The 18,197-nt window shown below is 41.9% G+C and overlaps 1 protein-coding gene across 1 annotated transcript; it reads left to right on the top strand.

Annotated features, from left to right (window-relative positions):
* Positions 1-13,094: 13,094 nt before the first annotated feature.
* Positions 13,095-15,360, top strand: LOC126001097 (centromere protein I-like). Its single transcript, XM_049768276.1, is given in 2 exon segments — positions 13,095-13,967; positions 13,969-15,360. Coding segments are annotated over 2 exon segments (2,217 nt in total). The 3' UTR covers positions 15,313-15,360.
* Positions 15,361-18,197: the final 2,837 nt, after the last annotated feature.

Raw genomic sequence — 18,197 nt, 5'->3', positions numbered from 1 at the left:
GAATGATTGAAAGGCAAACGCCGCTGTGCTATCTCTCCCGGCCCCTGAAACTTATTTTTCAAAAAACTTTATTTATTGATTAATTGATTGGTTGGTTGTTAGGCATCCAGCAGTGCCTAGGGGTCAGTCCTGGCTCTGCACTCAGAAATCACCTCTGGCAGGCTGAGAAATCATATGGGTGCAGGAATAGAACCAGGTCACTCTGGGTCAGCTGCATACAAGGCAAGTGCCCTACCACTATGCTACCTCTCTGGCCCTTCCTAAAACTTTTTTTTTTGGCTTTTGGGTCACACCCAGCAGCGCTCAGGGGTTCCTCCTAGCTCTGTGCTTAGAAATAGCTCCTGGCAGGCTCAGGAAACCATATGGGATACCGGGATTCAAACCACCATCCTTCTGCATGCAAGGCAAATGCCTTACCTCCATGTATCTCTCTGGCCCCTCTTCTAAAACTTCTTGATCATCAAATTTAAACCAACATTTTCTTGCTGTATTTTTACAATGGGCTGTGCAATGACCCCTTTCCATTTCACCATAATGGTTTAAAAAGGAAAATAAATTGTATTCTTCATGGTTGTTCTTAGAGTCTATAATGTCCATAAGTCCCAGGTAGGTCCATAGTTTTCTCAGCTTACCATCACAGAAGAAGCATTTCAAGATTAAGAGCACAGGTAGTAGTTTCCAAATTTCTGTCCTTTTTAAGGACAGGACTACAGTGGCTGCAATAAACCCTATTATTGTCTCAGTTCTTTACAAAACACTTTAAGGCAGGGGTCTTCAAACTACGGCCAGCGGGCCACATGCGGCCCACAGAGGAGTCTGATACGGCCCGCCAGCAGTGAGCGCTGTTTGGTTGCCAAGATACCTGCCAGCATATACACTCAGTGTCATGTCAACTGCCTCCGCCCACGGCATGTTGTGTGCTGGGAGGGTGGGCATGAGAGCGGTGTTGAGAGGGACAATGATGCACCCTTGCGCCTGGCGCTTGGCGCGCGCATTGCTGATGACATCACTGGAGGGTGCTGGACGCCGCGTGGCGAGGAGTACCACATGTGGGTGACTATATGATGTAAAAAGGCGCCTGCTCCACAACCAGGCAACATAGTGTCTGTGTGCTGTGCCTGCCTGTCAGTGAGGTTTTTCTCCACTCCCTCCACTGCCAAAGATCAGTCAAAAGTGCCATAGAAATAAATTTTTGCCAGATGGGGGGTTCTGCCCAATTGGGCTGTGGGTGACTCATATGAAAATTCCCCTTTGGGGGTGGTGAGGCCTTTAGTGCTGAAATCAAAGTTAGGGGGTGGGTGGTGGTTGGGAGGTTAGGGGTTCGGTGCTGAATTGCCCATGTGGAAAATTAGGAGTTTGATGCTGAAGCATTTTAAAGAGGTTACATTGAAAATTTTATATGCATTTTGCAATTCCTTTTCAGTGTTCACATGCTGATTCTGATCATATCAATTTGGGCATTATATAGGGAGATATAACTGAACTATCAGGGACTGAGCTGGTCTGCTTAGAAAAGCCTGCAAGGGGTAAGTGTTCACATCAGGGACTAATGGGGGTTCATACACTGTGTGTATATATACACACATATTTGTATTTCACTAATATCAGTTTGGAATCCCTAGGAAACAATGATGTCAAAAAAAAAGAAAAATTGATGGCAAGTGTAGGATATTCAAAGAACAGTGGACTTACGATTACTTTTTTATGCGGTACAAAGAAAAAGCTGTGTGTCTGATATGCCAGAATATAGTTTCTGTGTTCAAAGAATACAATTTGCAACGCCACTATCAAACTCAACATAAAGATAAATATGATTGGGCCCAGAGAGATAGCACAGCGGCGTTTGCCTTGCAAGCAGCCGATCCAGGACCAAAGGTGGTTGGTTCGAATCCCGGTGTCCCATATGGTCCCCCATGCCTGCCAGGAGCTATTTCTGAACAAACAGCCAGGAGTAACCCCTGAGCAACACTGGGTGTGGCCCAAAAACAAAACAAAAAAAGAAAAAAAAGATAAATATGATTGTTTAGTTGGAGAAGTGAGAAAAGATAAAATATTACAACTGAAACATACACTGACAACTCAGGAAAATACTTTTGTGAAGCAGAAGCAGTTAAATACTTCCTCACTGCGGGCAAGTTTTCAAGTTGCCAAGCTAATAGCGTGCTATGGCAAACCATTTGTGGAGGGAAAATTTGTTAAAGAATGCCTTATTTCTGTTGCCAAAGAGATGTGTCCAGAGAAGGCCGATTTATTTAGTACAGTGAGCCTTTCAGGAGTTACAATGACACGAAGGATTGAAGAAATGGGAGAAAATTTGCTGAACCATTTGCAAAACTCTGCAAAGAAACTTTGCTATCTTTCCTTGGCACTCGACAAAAAGCAATGATGTTCGTGATTCTGCCCAACTTCTCATTTATATGCGTGGGACAAATGAGTATTTTGAAGTCACAGAAGAGCTTGCTGCACTGCAAAGTATCAAAGGTACAACCACAGGAGTGGATATATTTGAAAAGGTTTGCCAAACTGTGAATGGTTTGGAGCTGGACTGGGTTAAATTAGTCACTGTAACAACTGATGGTGCTCCTAGCATGGTGGGGTCTAAGAGAGGAGTAATTGCTCACATTACACAAGAGATGGACAAACATAACCATCCTCATCCAATTGCCATACACTGCCTCATCCACCAACAAGCACTGTGTTGTAAATCACTGAAGTGGGACTCTGTTATGAAAATTGTGGTATCTTGTGTTAATTACATTAGAACTCATGCACAATTTCAGGAATTTCTATCTGAGGTAAATGTTGCCCATGAAGATGTTCTGTACCACACAGAAGTCCATTGGCTGAGTAGAGGGAGAGTTCTGAAACATTTCTATGACTTGCTTCCGCGGATTACAGCTTTTCCACTTTCAAAAAACCAAGAAGTACCAGAGCTCAATGATGCAGAATAAAAATGGCACCTTTCTGACAGATATAACAGAGCTACTCAACAGTTTCAATCTTCAACTTCAAGGCAAGGGGAAGCTCATCTGTGATATGGCATCACATGTGAAAGCATTTGAAGTAAAATTAGGCCTTCTCGGGGCTGGAGAGATAGCATGGAGGTAAGGCGTTTGCCTTTCATGCAAGAGGTCATCGGTTCGAATCCCAGCGTCCCATATGGTCCCCCGTGCCTGCCAGGAGCAATTTCTGAGCATGGAGCCAGGAGTAACCCCTGAGCACTGCCGGGTGTGACCCAAAAACCACAAAAAAAAAAAAAAATTAGGCCTTCTCATCAAACAAGTACAGGAGGAAAACTTCAGTCATCTCCCAACAACTCAAAACCTGCCAGCGAACAAACCATTGGTTGCATTCCCAAAGGAAACATGTCTGGCTTCACTAGAATTGTTGCAAAAGGAGTTTCAATTTAGATTCAAAGAGCTTCATCTCCATGAACAGGACATACAGCTTTTTTGTAACCCATTTTCTGTTGAGATTGAAAATGTCCTTACAATTTACCACATGGAACTGGCTGAACTGCAGAATTGTGACTCTCTGAAAGACGCATTTAAGTCAAGTAACCTTTTGAATTTCTATGCATCTCTCCTCTCTAAGACATATCCAAATATCAGGAACCATGCACTCAAAATGGTAACCATCTTTGGTAGCACTTATGCCTGTGAACAGACTTTTTCAAGAATGAAACATCTGAAATCTCCAACCAGATCAAGATTAACGATGCCCACTTGCATCACTTGTTACGGCTGGCAGTGACAAAAATTTGGAACCGGACATTGACCATCTCATTAGCCAAAAGCAGGCCCACAGTTCCCATTGAAATACTGGTGCGTGATCTGTTTATTTATAAATGGTTTTCATTTTATTTATATAAGATATGTGCAGTGTGAGTAGGAATTAGTAGCTCATATAGTCCGGCCCTCCAGCTCTCTAGGGGACTGTAATCCGGCCCCCACTTTAAAAAGTTTGAAGACCCCTGCTTTAAGGCAACCTTGCAAAAATACATTTATCTGTAAATGTCAAAGTCAAGTATAAATGAGTAAGATCTCCAATGTCTGAGATCCTTGGTGGCAGATAAGGCATTGAATTGTGGATTTAAGCTGGCCTTGGAAAAGTGTAGCAATACTAGACTCATTAAACTGCTTGTGTCCCTACCGAGATTGTTTTATGGCTTTTGAGTCAACAAGATGATCACTATTTCCTTCTATATGTTTATTCTACATATCAGCTTTGTTCAAGTACTGAATAAGACCCTCCTTCAAGAATAGTAGTTCATGTGGATCCTGTTCACTGTCTCCTGAAAGCTATTTATCTTTCCAAAGGTCATCTTAAAATATTTTGGATTGATATACCTGTGCTGTCCTGCCCACAGTTTTTTATAATCTTACCAAACTCTCTTGCCACATTGCCTTTATGTCCCAATGGATTTGACCTATTAATATCTTCCTTATAATAGTTATGGTAAAAGTAATCAGTCAAACTGAGAATATTAAACAGGCATTGTAGAACTGAGTTCATGTAACAAGTGTTTCCTAAATTATGAAGTCTGGTAAGAACAAGACCAATTCTCTCATTTATAGAATTTAGATTCTGGAACTGATCATTTCCACTCCTGATAGTCTCTGCCTCATAGTGTGGTGTCAGCTTATTGTCCTGGTTACATGTTGAGGTCACAGTTTGTTTCCTGCTCTCATCCTTTTGAGTAATCTATGTTTGTTCTGAAGGGAAGTTTGTAGTCTTATCATGCATTTGTGTCTAAAATTTTTCATTTGTGAGAATCCTGCTTTTGAAAAGGTTTAGTGGAACCCAGAGTTTCCTGGCAGGGTTGCCATTTGTAGAGAATAAGCATATACTTTTTCTCGAATGAGATTACCAGCAATCCATTCATTATCCAAATTTACCCAAATAGGTGAATTGTTTCTTTGTACCTGAACACCTTCTTTAAAGTGTTTTTCTGCAACTGTATAGGGCTCTCCTTGGGAGGTAAATTTAAGAAGTTTACTAAAAATAATATTAAGGATAAAATGTCTGTGGGTAGCATGCCTCTGTTTCTATATTTTAATAGTTGCAAATTCTGAGAGTCCTGTGAGCTCTCTCAACTATGGCTTGTCTCTGTGGATTATACGGGATGTCAGTGATATGTTTGGTTTGCTATTCCTTACAAAATGACTGAAAAGTTTTACTGATGTAGGTGGTGCCATTGTCTGTCTTTATGAATTGAGGGGTGCCCATAACAGAAAATCATTGTAGTATGAAGGTACAAACTGCTTTAGCTTGTTCTGAAATCATTGGAACTCCCCATATAAAGTGGGAATAAGTATCCACCACCACATAAATATAGGGCTATTTTGGAAAAAAAAAAGTCAACATGTGTAATATCCATTTGCCACAATTCGTTAATCTGTAATCCTCAGGGATTGTCCCCAGCTACAGGTGTTCTTTTATTCAATGATGCACAAATGGTACATGTATCAACTATTTGTCTGGCTTGCCTCCATGGACTATGATAGTTGACATGCAAATGATGGGTATTTGTATGTAGTGCTGCATATTCTCTGCAGGTGACTTAAATATTGGCATGGCCAGACAATCAGTAGTTTCATTCCCTAGAGTCATCGGTCCTGGAAGGCCAGAGTGGGCTTTTATGTGAGTGATAAATATTGGATTAGAACATTTTTGCAGAAGGGCTTGTAATTGCTGTAGCAAATCTTGAACAACCTAGTTGTTCAAGAGGTAGTTACTATGCCTGGGAAAATCATACTATGTAAGCTTAATTGCTTACTATATTGCACAGCTCTGAAACATGTGATAGTAATTTAAAATAGTAAGTTACACTTGATGAGCAGACTTGTAATTAGTATGCACTGTTGTGGTCAGAGAAGGGCCAGTAATGCTGCCTTTTCCTGATGTTGACCCATCTATCTAAAACACAGGGGTGTCAGGTATAGAGGAGGAGTGAATAGAAAAGATTATAAAAGGTGTCCTCTTGATGAAGTGCCAGGCCTTTACAGTGGGATAATGGGAGGAAACTTCTCCTAAAAAATCAGATAGGGCTCCCTGAAGGCTCACTGAGAGGTAGTATACATTCTATTTCCTTTTTTGGAATTGCCATCACTATTATTTTAGGATCAAACCTATCAAGGAACTTGCTCTGAGCCTTGCTTTGATGATAAAAGCAATGATCAATTCCAAATAGGACACAAACGTGTGAGGTTGCTTGATATGTAAACAAACCCATTCTAGAGGCCCAAAGAGCTGAGCAATAGTACCCATAGGGAAAAGAAGGGTTGAAAAATTAAAAGCCACATCTTCTCTCCAGGTATAAAACTGGTTTTGAGGTTTTTTTTTTTCCTTCCAGAGGGAATGCAGAATGGCAGTATTATCTTTGGAATCCAGATATAAAACTGAATAGAACTTTTGGAGCTGGTATATGAAAATATCTAATTCCTGTTCGGCCCTTTTTTTTTTTTTTTTTTTTTTTTGGTTTTGGGTACTCGGGGGTTAGGTATTATGGGATGCCAGGATTCGAACCACCGTCCTTACCTCCATGCTATTTCTCCGCCCCCCCCCGTTGGGTCTTTTGAGTTAAACATCTGGGCTATTTAAATCCAGATTTCCTTCTAAAGTACTAAATAAGCTGTTGAGTTCTGAGTCTGAAATTCCGAAGGATGGATCCAATTTACATCACCTAAAAGTTTTTGAAAATAATTAAGAGTCCTTAGATTTTTCTTTTCTTTTTTTATTTTTTGTGGTGGTGGTGGTGGTGGTGAAGTGGTGGTATGGAGTGGGTGGTGAGATTTTTCTGATAAACAGAAATCTTTTGGGGATGCACTGAAACTGAAATACACTCCAATGTGAAGTCCAAATATTGAAATGAAGGTAAAGTCTGAAATTTTTTCTGTGGTAATTGTTAAACTGGCACTCTGCAAGCAGCTGACAATAAATTCATAAACACATTGTAATTCTCTGAGTTAGGGTTAGGCCATTAAAATGTCATCTATGTAATGAATCAAATATGCCTAGGGAAAATTTTTTTTGTTTTTGTTTTTGAGTCATACCCAGCATCGTTTAGGATTACTCCTGGCTCTGTACTCAGAAATTGCTCCTGGCAGGCACAGGGGACCAAATGGGAGGCTGGGATTCAAACCACCATCTGTCCTAGATCATCTGTGTGCAAGGCAAACGCCCTACCACTGTGCTATCTCTCCAGCCCGAGCGTGCTTTCTTTTTTTTTTTTTCTTTCTTTCTTTGTTTTTTTTTTTTTTTTTGGTTTTTGGGCCACACCCAGCGGTGCTCAGGGTTACTCCTGGCTGTCTGCTCAGAAATAGCTCCTGGCAGGCACGGGGGACCATATGGGATACCGGGATTCGAACCAACCACCTTTGGTCCTGGATCAGCTGTTTGCAAGGCAAACGCCACTGTGCTATCTCTCTGGGCCCTGAGCGTGCTTTCTTAAATCGACTGAGGTAATCCATATTTAAACCTTCATAGGTTGACGGGTGATTGCTTTCCTGAGGGGAAGAATTCATTTTTGATTCTGTGTTAGTACCAATTTCCCTAAGCACTAGCTACTGTGGGGGATGAGGGTTCATTCCACACTCTGTAAAAAGCTGTGGTGGAGGGGGGGTGGATGAAAATCTTACAGCTCCACCTTCTGAATGGCCATTTCAATATAATTTGATTCACTTTGTAAGCCAGTATTATCGAGTGAAACAACTACATGCTCTACTGGCCTACCGCCTGAAGGGGGCAGCAGAATATCAATCTCAGGGCTTTGGGTCTGACTACATGTGATCACCAGAACTGCCTTTCTAATTTTTGGCTTTACAGGTTTTTCAGAAACATTAGAAAGCACTTCTGAAAAAATGATGAAGAATAATAAAGAAAGCACTTCAGAAACTTTTAGTGTGGGCCAGAGAGATAGCACAGTAGTAGGATGTTTGCCTTGCACACAGCCAATTCAGTGCGGACAGTAGTTCGAATCCCGGCATCCCATATGATCCCTGTGCCTGACAGGAGTGATTTCTGAGCACAGAGCCAGGAGTAACCCCTGAGTACAGCCGGTGTGACCCAAACCCCCCCAAAAGGAAAAATAAAACTTTTAGTGCAAGGTTAGAGTATTCATCCCACATTTTTTGCATCTCACGATACATATGAAGTGAAATGAGAAACAAAACAAAACAAAACAAAACCATTAATGTAATCTGCATGAGGAAAAGCCAGGGTCCTTCAACCAAAACCCAAGCCATCGTCACCACTTTGAACCAATAGATGTAAGTTTAAAAACCCAGAACAGTGAAACACACTTAAGAAACCAAGAAATTAACATCTCACCAATCATGGGCAGAATCACTGTTACAGGTCCCTGTTCAGAAGTCATCTGTGAGGGAAACCTCAGGCTCCAAAACTAGGACCTGGAGAGATGTGGGTCTAGAAGCAAACAATGTAGGAAATAATCCACACAGTGAAAGGCTGCAAGAACGGGTTCAGGAATTCCAACACTCAAGCCAGGAATCACACCAAACAAGCCTTCTGCTTCTAAGAAAGAAAGCAGCTTAATGGAGGAAAAATCAAAGAATGAGCTCCTGCTTTCCTGAAATGTGGGCTTTTATTAGCAAGAACTAGATCAAATCCCAGGTTGGAAAAGGAGTACAAAGTAGGAAGGGACACAGTATCAAATCACCAGATCACACCCTAGGGTAGACTATGAATAATGAGTAGGGTAGAACCCAGTAATCCAACAGGGGACCAGAGGGGATGCTGGAGATCAAACCTGGTACATTCAAGGCAAACACCCTACTCCCTGTGCTATTGCTCTAGCAGATCATAATATTTTTTGTTTCAGAGCCACTCCTGGCAGTGCTCAGGGCTTACTCCTGAATGCACTCAGGAATCATCCTGGCTTAGGGGACCATATAGGGTGCTGGAAATTAAATCTGGGTCAACAGCAATTAAGGCAAGTGCCCCACCCACTGCACTATCTCTCCAGCCCCTAAGTATAATTTCAAATAGTGTAATTTTCAAAAGGTGCATTTAACTAATGATTTTATATCTTCTCTGTAGTTCTCCTTCTCTCCCAACTTCACTTTACTCCTTTGGAACCTCCGGGATGAGCAAGGCCTTCTCAAGTGTGTTTCATCTTTATTCTAAGAAAACATCCCTGGGAAAGCATCTAGGCCATACCTGACACCAAGATAATCTGTCCCTATAGCTAAAGGTTTCAGAAAAATAATATCATCAGTCTCTCACACACTAGGTACATACTTTCCTGTATTTTCTTCACGAGACTTCCCATTCCATAGATATAATAGGGGACAATATTACAAATGAATACATTCTCTTATGAAATAGCTCCATAGACTTTTTGTTTTTGTTATGGGGCCACACATTCCTGACTCTGCATACAGGAATTACTATGGCAGTGCTCAGAAGATCATATGGGATTCTGGGGATCAAACCTGGATCAGCCACATGCAAAGCAAACCTACCCATTATAACATTGCTCCAGCCCCTTGGTGAATTTTAATGTAAAAAGAAAGAAAACAAGAGACTGGAGCAGAGAGAACATTGCCTTGCTGTGGCCCACATGGGTTCTATCCCTGGTATTTCATATGGTTCCAAGCCTGTCAGGAGTGATTACTGAGTGAAGTGCCTGGAGTAACTCCTGAGCACAGCAGAGTATGACAAGGGAAGGAAAGGATGAAGGGAGGGAAGGGGGTAGGGAGGGAGGGAGCAAGGGAGAGAGGGAAGGAAGGAGGGAGGGAGAAATGAAGGGAGGAAAGGAAGGGAGGAAAGGAAGGAAGGAAGGAAGGAAGGAAGGAAGGAAGGAAGGAAGGAAGGAAGGAAGGAAGGAAGGAAGGAAGGAGAAAGAGAAATAAAGTGTGTACTATACAATTGTAAGGAATGATGCAATCATGTAATTTGCTGCTATCTGAATGGAAGTGTCACATTTTCTAGGAGATTGGTTAAGGTTTTATTCCCACAGAGCTCCCAAACAAGCAAGGCAGTTCCCATTCCCCTGTCCGATTAGTTCAGGGGGAACAGTTCCAGTTGTAGAGATCCACAGAAAATAATTCACACAGTGAAAAGGTACTAGAATGGCGGGGCCGGGCGGTGGCGCTAAAGGTAAGGTGCCTGCCTTGCCTGCGCTAGCCTTGGACGGACCTAGGTTCGATCCCCCGGTGTCCCATATGGTCCCCCAAGCCAGGAGCAACTTCTGAGCACATAGCCAGGAGTAACCCCTGAGCATTACCTGGTGTGGCCCAAAAATCAAAAAAAAAAAAAAAAAAAAAGGTACTAGAATGGGTTCAGGAAATCCACCATTCAAGCAAGGAATTCAAACCACAAAAGCTTTCTGCTCCTAAGATGGAGTACAGTTCAGTGGAAGAAAACCAAAGAATGAGCCCCAGCCTTCCTCAGACCCTTGCTTTTATTGACAAGAATCAGGTACTACCCTAGGGTGGTAGCAGAATACAAAGTAAGGAATAATCCAATATACTATCAACAGGTCACACCCTAGAGTGGATTACAATTATTGATTAGGGTAGGATCAGTAACCCAACATCTGTAGGATATTATGTTAAATGAAGTAAGCCAGAAGAATAAATATAAGCTAATATCAATTATATACAATATTTAGAATAATTGCATGAGGGAATGCAATGGTTTAAATGGGAATTGTCTAGGACACTCTTGGCCCCAGAATATAGTGAGAAGGAAAGGAAGAGTGGAGGAGAAAGACAGATGTCAAATAATGGAAAATGGGGACAGGGTCAAGTACAATGGTGGTGATAAGAAAAGATAAAACTGGGGCCAGAGAGATAGCAGTGTTGGGCTCTAGCACGCCCCCACCACCAGCGAGGCCAATGCAAGTGTGAATAAGGGTCTCTTTCAGCCTGTAGCCTGAGGTCAGACTCAGGAAAAGAAGGGAAGACTTCGAGGCACAGACCACTCACAGGGAAGTATTGTCAGAGCAATAGACTTTGTTTATTGAAGGTAGGGACAGGTCTTTTTAAGGCAAACTTTAGGTGGAAACAGAATGTGGGTAACACTGCTCAGGCAATTAGAGCAATCATATGGTATGTGCAGACAAGTCATAAGGTACATGGCATCATTAAATCAGAAAGTATGTAAAGATAGCGGTTGCTATGCTTATGGCACTATTAACCTAGTTTGTATGGACAGGTTGATCTGGAGGGCTTCCTCCTTGCTCATCTTCCACTCATAACAACAGGGAACACAAGTCTCTGGACAGAGACTTTCTTTTATATTCAAGGCCAGCTTGCAGAAATCCCCTTATTTCCCAGCTTCTCTCCCCACAGCACAGCGGTAGGGCATTTGCTTTGCATGTTGCCAACCCGAGAAGGACCATGGTTTGATTCCTGGAATCCCATAAGGTCCCCCAGCCTGCCAGGGGGCAATTTCTGAGTGCAGAGCCAGGAGTGACCCGAGCGCCAGCAGGTGTGGCTCAAAAACCAATCAATCAATAAGTATTTTTTTTTAAAAAAAGAGTAGAACTAAATATCCAAACCAAGGAGTCAACAGTGAATTATGAAATCCAAACTTTAATAACCAAACTTAAAAAGGTGCCTGTTTGAGGTTGGGTAAGTGGGTAATCCAGGTTCCATCTCCAGCATCCCATATGGTCCCGAGTCTGCCAGGAGTAATTTATGCGTTCAGAACCAGGAGTAACCCCTGAGCACCACTGGGTGTGACCCAAAAGCCAAATAAATAAATAAATAAATAAATAAATAAATAAATAAATAAATAAGTAAGTAAGTAAAAATAAAAAGATGCCTGTTATGGGGCCGGAGAGATAGCACAGCAGCATTTGCCTTGCAAGCAGCTGACCCAGGACCTAAGGTGGTTGTTTCGAGACCCGACGTCCCATTTGTTCCCCTGTGCCTGCCAGGAGTTATTTCTGAGCAGATAGCCGGGAGTAACCCCTGAGCACTGCCGGGTGTGCCCCTCCCCCCAAAAAAAGATGCCTGTTATAATGGTAGGCTGGGGCAAGGAGGAAGTACAGGGTGACTCTGGAAACATTGGTAGAGGGAGGTTGATACTGGTGATGTATTGGTGCTGAAACACTGTCTAAAACACAACTATGAATAACTTTGTAAATCACAATGCTTTAGAAAACTAAAAAGAAGGGCCGGAGCAGTGGCACAGAGTGGTAAGGTGTCTGTCTGGCCGGCGCTAGCCTTGGATGGACTGTGGTTTGATCTCCCCAGCGTCCCATATGATCCCCCAACCCAGGAGCAATTTCTGAGTGTACAGTCAGGAGTGACCCCTGAGCATCAATCAGGTATGGCCCCCAAAACAAAAACAAAAACAAAAAACAAAAATAGAAAGAAAATTTAAAGCATTGTTGCCAGTACAAAGTGATATTGATAATTTTCTTTTGGGGTGTGGTTTGGGGCCCCACACAACAGTACTCAGGGACTACTCCTGGCTCTTCGCTCAGGAATCACTTGCAAAGTGATCCCAGGCTTGAGGGACCATGTAGGATACTAAGGATTAAACCTGGGTCAGCCATGTGTAAGGCAAGTGACCCACTCACTGGACTATCACCCCGGCTCACAATGATACATTTTAGTCATGTTAAAATATTGTAAAATAATATGCCATATTAATACTAGAATAAATATATTCCTCACAAAAGTAAAAATTAAAGAAAGGTCAAGTTTAAGGGGGAGAGCAAACACCTGTATGCTCAAGGTCATGAGTTGAAGCCCCAGCATCACATGGCTCCACACCGGGGGCTTCCACTGTCCAGAGCACAGTTGGGAACGGTACCTATAAAAAGAAAAGGGGCGAGAACTCAGTCGGTTGAACGGTTGGCGAAGGCTCTCCCGGAAGCGCATGCGCAGAGTGGAGCCCACGTCTTTGAATCGGGAAGCGGCGCTCGGACTTCTGAAACTACTGGAGCGAGGACTTTTTTCCGAACAAATGCAGAAATGCCGATACAAAGGAAAGTTAAGTACCCTCAGAGACGATGGACTTTACCAAGTATTTATCAGACTAATCTCTCAGCCAGCAGAGTAACAGAAGACTTAAGTGACACAAAGAACACTTCAAAACATAGAACAAATGCAGAAATGCCGATACAAAGGAAAGTTAAGTACCCTCAGAGACAATGGACTTTACCAAGTATTTATCAGACTAATCTCTCAGCCAGCAGAGTAACAGAAGACTTAAGTGACACAAGGAACACTTCAAAACATCAACAAAGCAGTTCAAAGAAAGATTATGAACATACTGAGAATATAGAAACAGATTTTCAAATAGCAATGAGATACTTTGAAAACGAAACTTCACGGAGTCGAGATAAAAATCTAGGAAAACACTTGAAATCTGTGGAAAATATGGCTCAGAAGAATGGTTTGTCTACAGAAGGAATTGATATTCTATTAAATGTGGCACTCAGTGGCAAATTTGGGGCTGCCACAAATACTCGGTTATTAAAGTGCATGATTCCAGCTACCCTGATAGCAGAAGATTCTGTGGTTAAGGCCGTCTCCTGGCTTTGTGTTGGGAAATGTTCTGGTAGCACCAAGGTACTTTTTTATCGTTGGTTGGTTGCAATGTTCGACTTCATTGATCACAAGGAGCAGATTAACTTGCTCTATGGCTTCTTTTTTGCTTCATTGCAGGATGATACTCTCTGCCCTTATGTCTGCCATTTTTTATATTTACTTACCAAAAAGGAACACGTTAAACCATTTCGTGTGCGGAAATTACTTAGTCTTCAGGCCAAAATGGGAATGCAACCTCATCTCCAGGCTTTGTTGTCACTGTATAAATTCTTCGCTCCTACTTTGATTTCTGTATCTTTGCCTATAAGGAAAAAGATCTATTTTAAGAATTCAGAAAATCTGTGGAAGATAGCTCTACTTCAAGTGAGACAAAGGAACCAGAGGCCTTTTCCAGTTACTCTAAACATGATATTGGGTTCATCTAATGTCTGTCCAGGAAAAAAAAAAACGGAATTTTCAGTCACTTATACCAGAGATACATTGTGGAAGCTCCAGTAACGATTATGGGCAAAGTGGGATGAGTCTTTCAGACTACCTTGGTAGCAAAGGATCAGTTAAACTAGAACAACTAAAAAGCTTCCCACAACTCTTAGAAAACATCAATTGCTTAGAGCTGTCATCTCAGATGGGTGCAGTGCTGAAGAACCCTCTGCTTCTTCACTATATTAACTGCATCACATATGAGTCAGTCTTACTGAGGTTTTATTATTGGTTGAGTCAAACACTGCAAGAAGAATGTATTTGGTACAAGGTGAATAATTATGAAAATGAAAAAGAATTCACCAACTTCCTGGACACTATTATCAAGGCACAATGCTTCTTGCAAGAAGGGTTTTATTCCTGCGAAGCTTTCTTGTATAAGAGCCTTCCTATCTGGGATGGCCATTGTTGTCGGTCACAAGTCCTTCAGCTTGTAAGCTGGATTCCTCTTAGTAGTTTCTCTGAGCTGAAACCGCTTATTTTTGACCCTCTAGCACGGATCTTCTTTACATCAACCATTTATTTCAAGTGTAGTTATCTTCAAAGTTTGAAGGAATTGCTGCAGAATTGGCTGTTGAGGCTTTCTGCAGATTACCAAATGAAACTTGTGAACAGGTTTATAAATCCTCAAGAGACAACTTTAGATGGATCCATGAATTCTGTGGCTGAACTGATTCACTATGTAGGGTGGCTTTCCACCATTGCAATGCGCTTGGAAAGCAACCAAACTTTCTTACTGCATTTTATTTTGGATTTCTATGAGAAGGTATGTGACATATTTATAAATTATGACCTTCCGCTGTTGGTGGTACTTCCTCCTGGTGTCTTTTATCCTGCACTCTTAAGCATGGATGCCAGTGTCCTGAACCAGCTAGGTTACATTATGCACAGGTATCATAACAATTTGACGTCTGCAAAGGAAAAAGTGCTGTTGAAAAAGACAAATTTGGAGCACAATTTCAGTAGCAAGACTTATCAAGAATTTAATCAATACTTAACAGTAATGGTTGGTTGCCTGTGGACATCCAAGCTACTCGAGAACGGAACATATATTAAGCCTGAACTTTTTATGAAAGCTGGGTTATTGGAATATAAAAATAGTTTGAATTTAATTCATCACCCTGCTCTACTTTGTTATACTGTTTCCTTTCTACTACAGGAATTTCCAGAAGAAAGGAGAGTATGCACCAAACTTATTCGGGGAGATAAATGGAACTTGTATTTGAACTATTTATTTTCGAAGGGGTTTCAAGGCTTAAAACTTTTCATAAAAACTAGTTTTCGTCAATTATCTGTTTAGAGATAATGAACCACATGATCAACATCAAATAAATCTACACAGACTGGAATACCCTTCATTACTCAAGAGGCTCAAATTGAGTTTCCATATATCTTTCATCAACAAACTCACTTTCTCTGTGTGACTCGGGAGAACCTCCATTTGGCTAACTTTATATTTCTGAACCTAAATTATTTTTATTGTTTAATGGGCCCACCTCCAGTGGTGCTCAAGGAGGCCCAGGGCATGTCCTACCCAATTGGCTGACAGTCCAACCTTACTCTCCCCTAATATAAATATCCATTTCCTACCTACAATAAATGGAGTTACTCTCCTAAAAAAAAAAAAAAAAAAAAAAAAAAAGAAAAGGGGCCAGGGAGATAGGCCAGGCGGGATAAGCGCTTACCTTGCATATGGCCAATCACATTCTATCATTGGCACCACATATAGTCTCCCAAATACCACCAGAAGTTATGCGCCAGAACTAGTTTCTGAGTACTTCCAGGGGTGAGCCCAAAGCACTCATGAAAGCGCATACATGCATACACACACCATCAAAAAAGGAAAGGGGAGGGCCCAGAGTGATGGGTAGGATGTTTGCCTGACAATGCAGCTGACCTGGGTTCAATTCCCAGCATCCCCAGCACCACCAGTAGTGCTGAGTGTAGAGTCAGGAGTAACACCTGAGCACCAATAGATGTAGTCCCCAAAATCAGAAATGAAAAAAAACAGGATTGGGAGATAGTCAAAGTGTTGGAACACAAGCCTTGTACACTTGAGGTCAGTTTAACCCTTAGTACTACATCACTGCCACTGTGCACTTACATAACTCTGAGGCCCAGCACTGCCATGCTGTCATTGGGAGTGGCCCTTGGTCCCTAAGTACTGGTAAGGTGGCACCTCTAAGTCCCCACTACAGAAAAGAAAATCTACCACCTGCTTTGATCAAAATTCTTTAATTCATAAGCTTATTCGGAAATATTCTGATTACTGTGCAATTCATCTGTGTTGTCAACTTCATAGAGATTTTTACAACCATGACATAGTCTATATTTTGAGTTTTACTTTTTGTTTTTTGGGTCATACCCAAAAAAACCAGCACTCAGGGGTTACTCTGCTCCTAGCAGGCACGGAGAACCATATGGGATGCCAGGATTTGAACCACTGTCCATCCTGGATCAGCTGTGTGCAAGGCAAACACCCTACTGCTGTGCTATCTCTCTGCCCTTGAGTTTTACTTTTAATTTTTTGTTTTGTTTTGTTTTGTTTTTGGGTCATACCCAGCAGCGCTCAGGGGTTACTCCTGACTCCATACTCAGAAATCACTCCTGGCAGGCTCGGGGGACCATATGGGATGCTGGGATTCGAACCAATGACCTTCTGCATAAAAGGCAAATGTCTTACCTCCATGCTATCTCTCCAGCCTGAGTTTTACTTTTAAAGAAAAATTTCTTTTCAGGGTCAGAGCAATAGCATGGTGGGTAGTGTTTGCTTTGCACATGGCTGACCCAGATTCGATCCCCAGCATCCCATATGATCCCCTGAGTCTGCCAGGAGTAATTCCTGAGCACAGTCAGGAGTAATCCCTGAGCACCTGGGTATGGCTCCACACCCAAAACACAAACAAAAAAAATTAAAAAAAAAAAGGAAAGGGGAGCAGTATTGTGCAGGTGGTAGGGCATTTGCCTTGCACATGCTAACCTAAGAATGGTTCAATCCCCGGTCATCCCATATGGTCTCCCAAGCCAGGGTGATTTCTGAGCGCATAGCCAGGAGTAACCCCTGAGCATTACTGGGTGTGGCCCAAAAATAAAACAAAACAAAAATATCTTTTCATTTCAGTTTTTATAAATGTAACCCAAAGAATTCTTAGGATATCAGAGGTAAAGAATATTCATTACGGGCCCGGAGAGATAGCACAGTGGCATTTGCCTTGCAAGCAGCTGATCCAGGACCAAAGGTGGTTGGTTTGAATCCCGGTATCCCATATGGTCCCCCATGCCTGCCAGGAGCTATTTCTGAGCAGACAGCCAGGAATAACCCCTGAGTACAACCGGGTGTGGCCCAAAAACAAAAACAAAACAAAACAAAAAATTCATTACATGGCCATGGAATCTATTATGATGAGTGAAGTAAGTCAGAAGGAGAGAGATAGACATAGAATAGTCCCTTATCTATGGGTTTTTTGGTGTGTTTTTTGGTTTTTGGGTCACACTATATGGGTTTTAAGAAAAGTAAAAAAACATTATGGTAATAATACACAGAGACAATAGAGATGAGGACTGGAAGGTCCAGCCCACTATATGAAGCCTGCCACAGAGGTGAGTTCAGTTGGAGAAATGACTACATTGCCAATGGTAGTGAGCGAAAGAAATAGAATTCCTGTCATGAATGCAGGCAAGAGGTGGGGGAGGAGAGATGGCGGGCACTGGTGGTGGGATTGTTGCATTGGTGAAGGGGGGGTGTCATTTTTTATAACTGAAACCCAACTATAAACATGTTGGAATCATGATTCTTAAATAAAGATATATATATATTACAAAAAGAATATTCATTACAACTTCTATTTTTAGGGGGTGGTATAGGGGGATATGGGTTTGGGCCAAACCCAATAGTACTTAGGAACTATTCCTGACTCTGCTCAGGAGTAACTATCGGCAGTACTAAGGAGCAGGGAGAATCATACGTAGTACTAGAGATCAAAATGAGGTTGGTGCCCACAGGCAAGTACCTTCCCATTGTACTGTCTCTCTGTTCTTGTAACACATTTCTCATAAGACAGAGAAGGCTAGTTAAATAAATTATGGCATATTTTACAATAGTGAGAACTAGTGTAGCCCCTGAAAACAAAAAATGCTGACTACCTGCGTGTACCTATTCTGGGGCCACTGCATTTCAACTGGGAT

Source organism: Suncus etruscus, chromosome 1 (genome assembly GCF_024139225.1).
Source record: "Suncus etruscus isolate mSunEtr1 chromosome 1, mSunEtr1.pri.cur, whole genome shotgun sequence".
Taxonomy (NCBI): Eukaryota; Metazoa; Chordata; class Mammalia; order Eulipotyphla; family Soricidae; genus Suncus; species Suncus etruscus.
The sequence above is the reverse complement of the archived record's forward strand: the minus strand, read 5'-3'. Positions and strand labels throughout refer to the sequence as shown.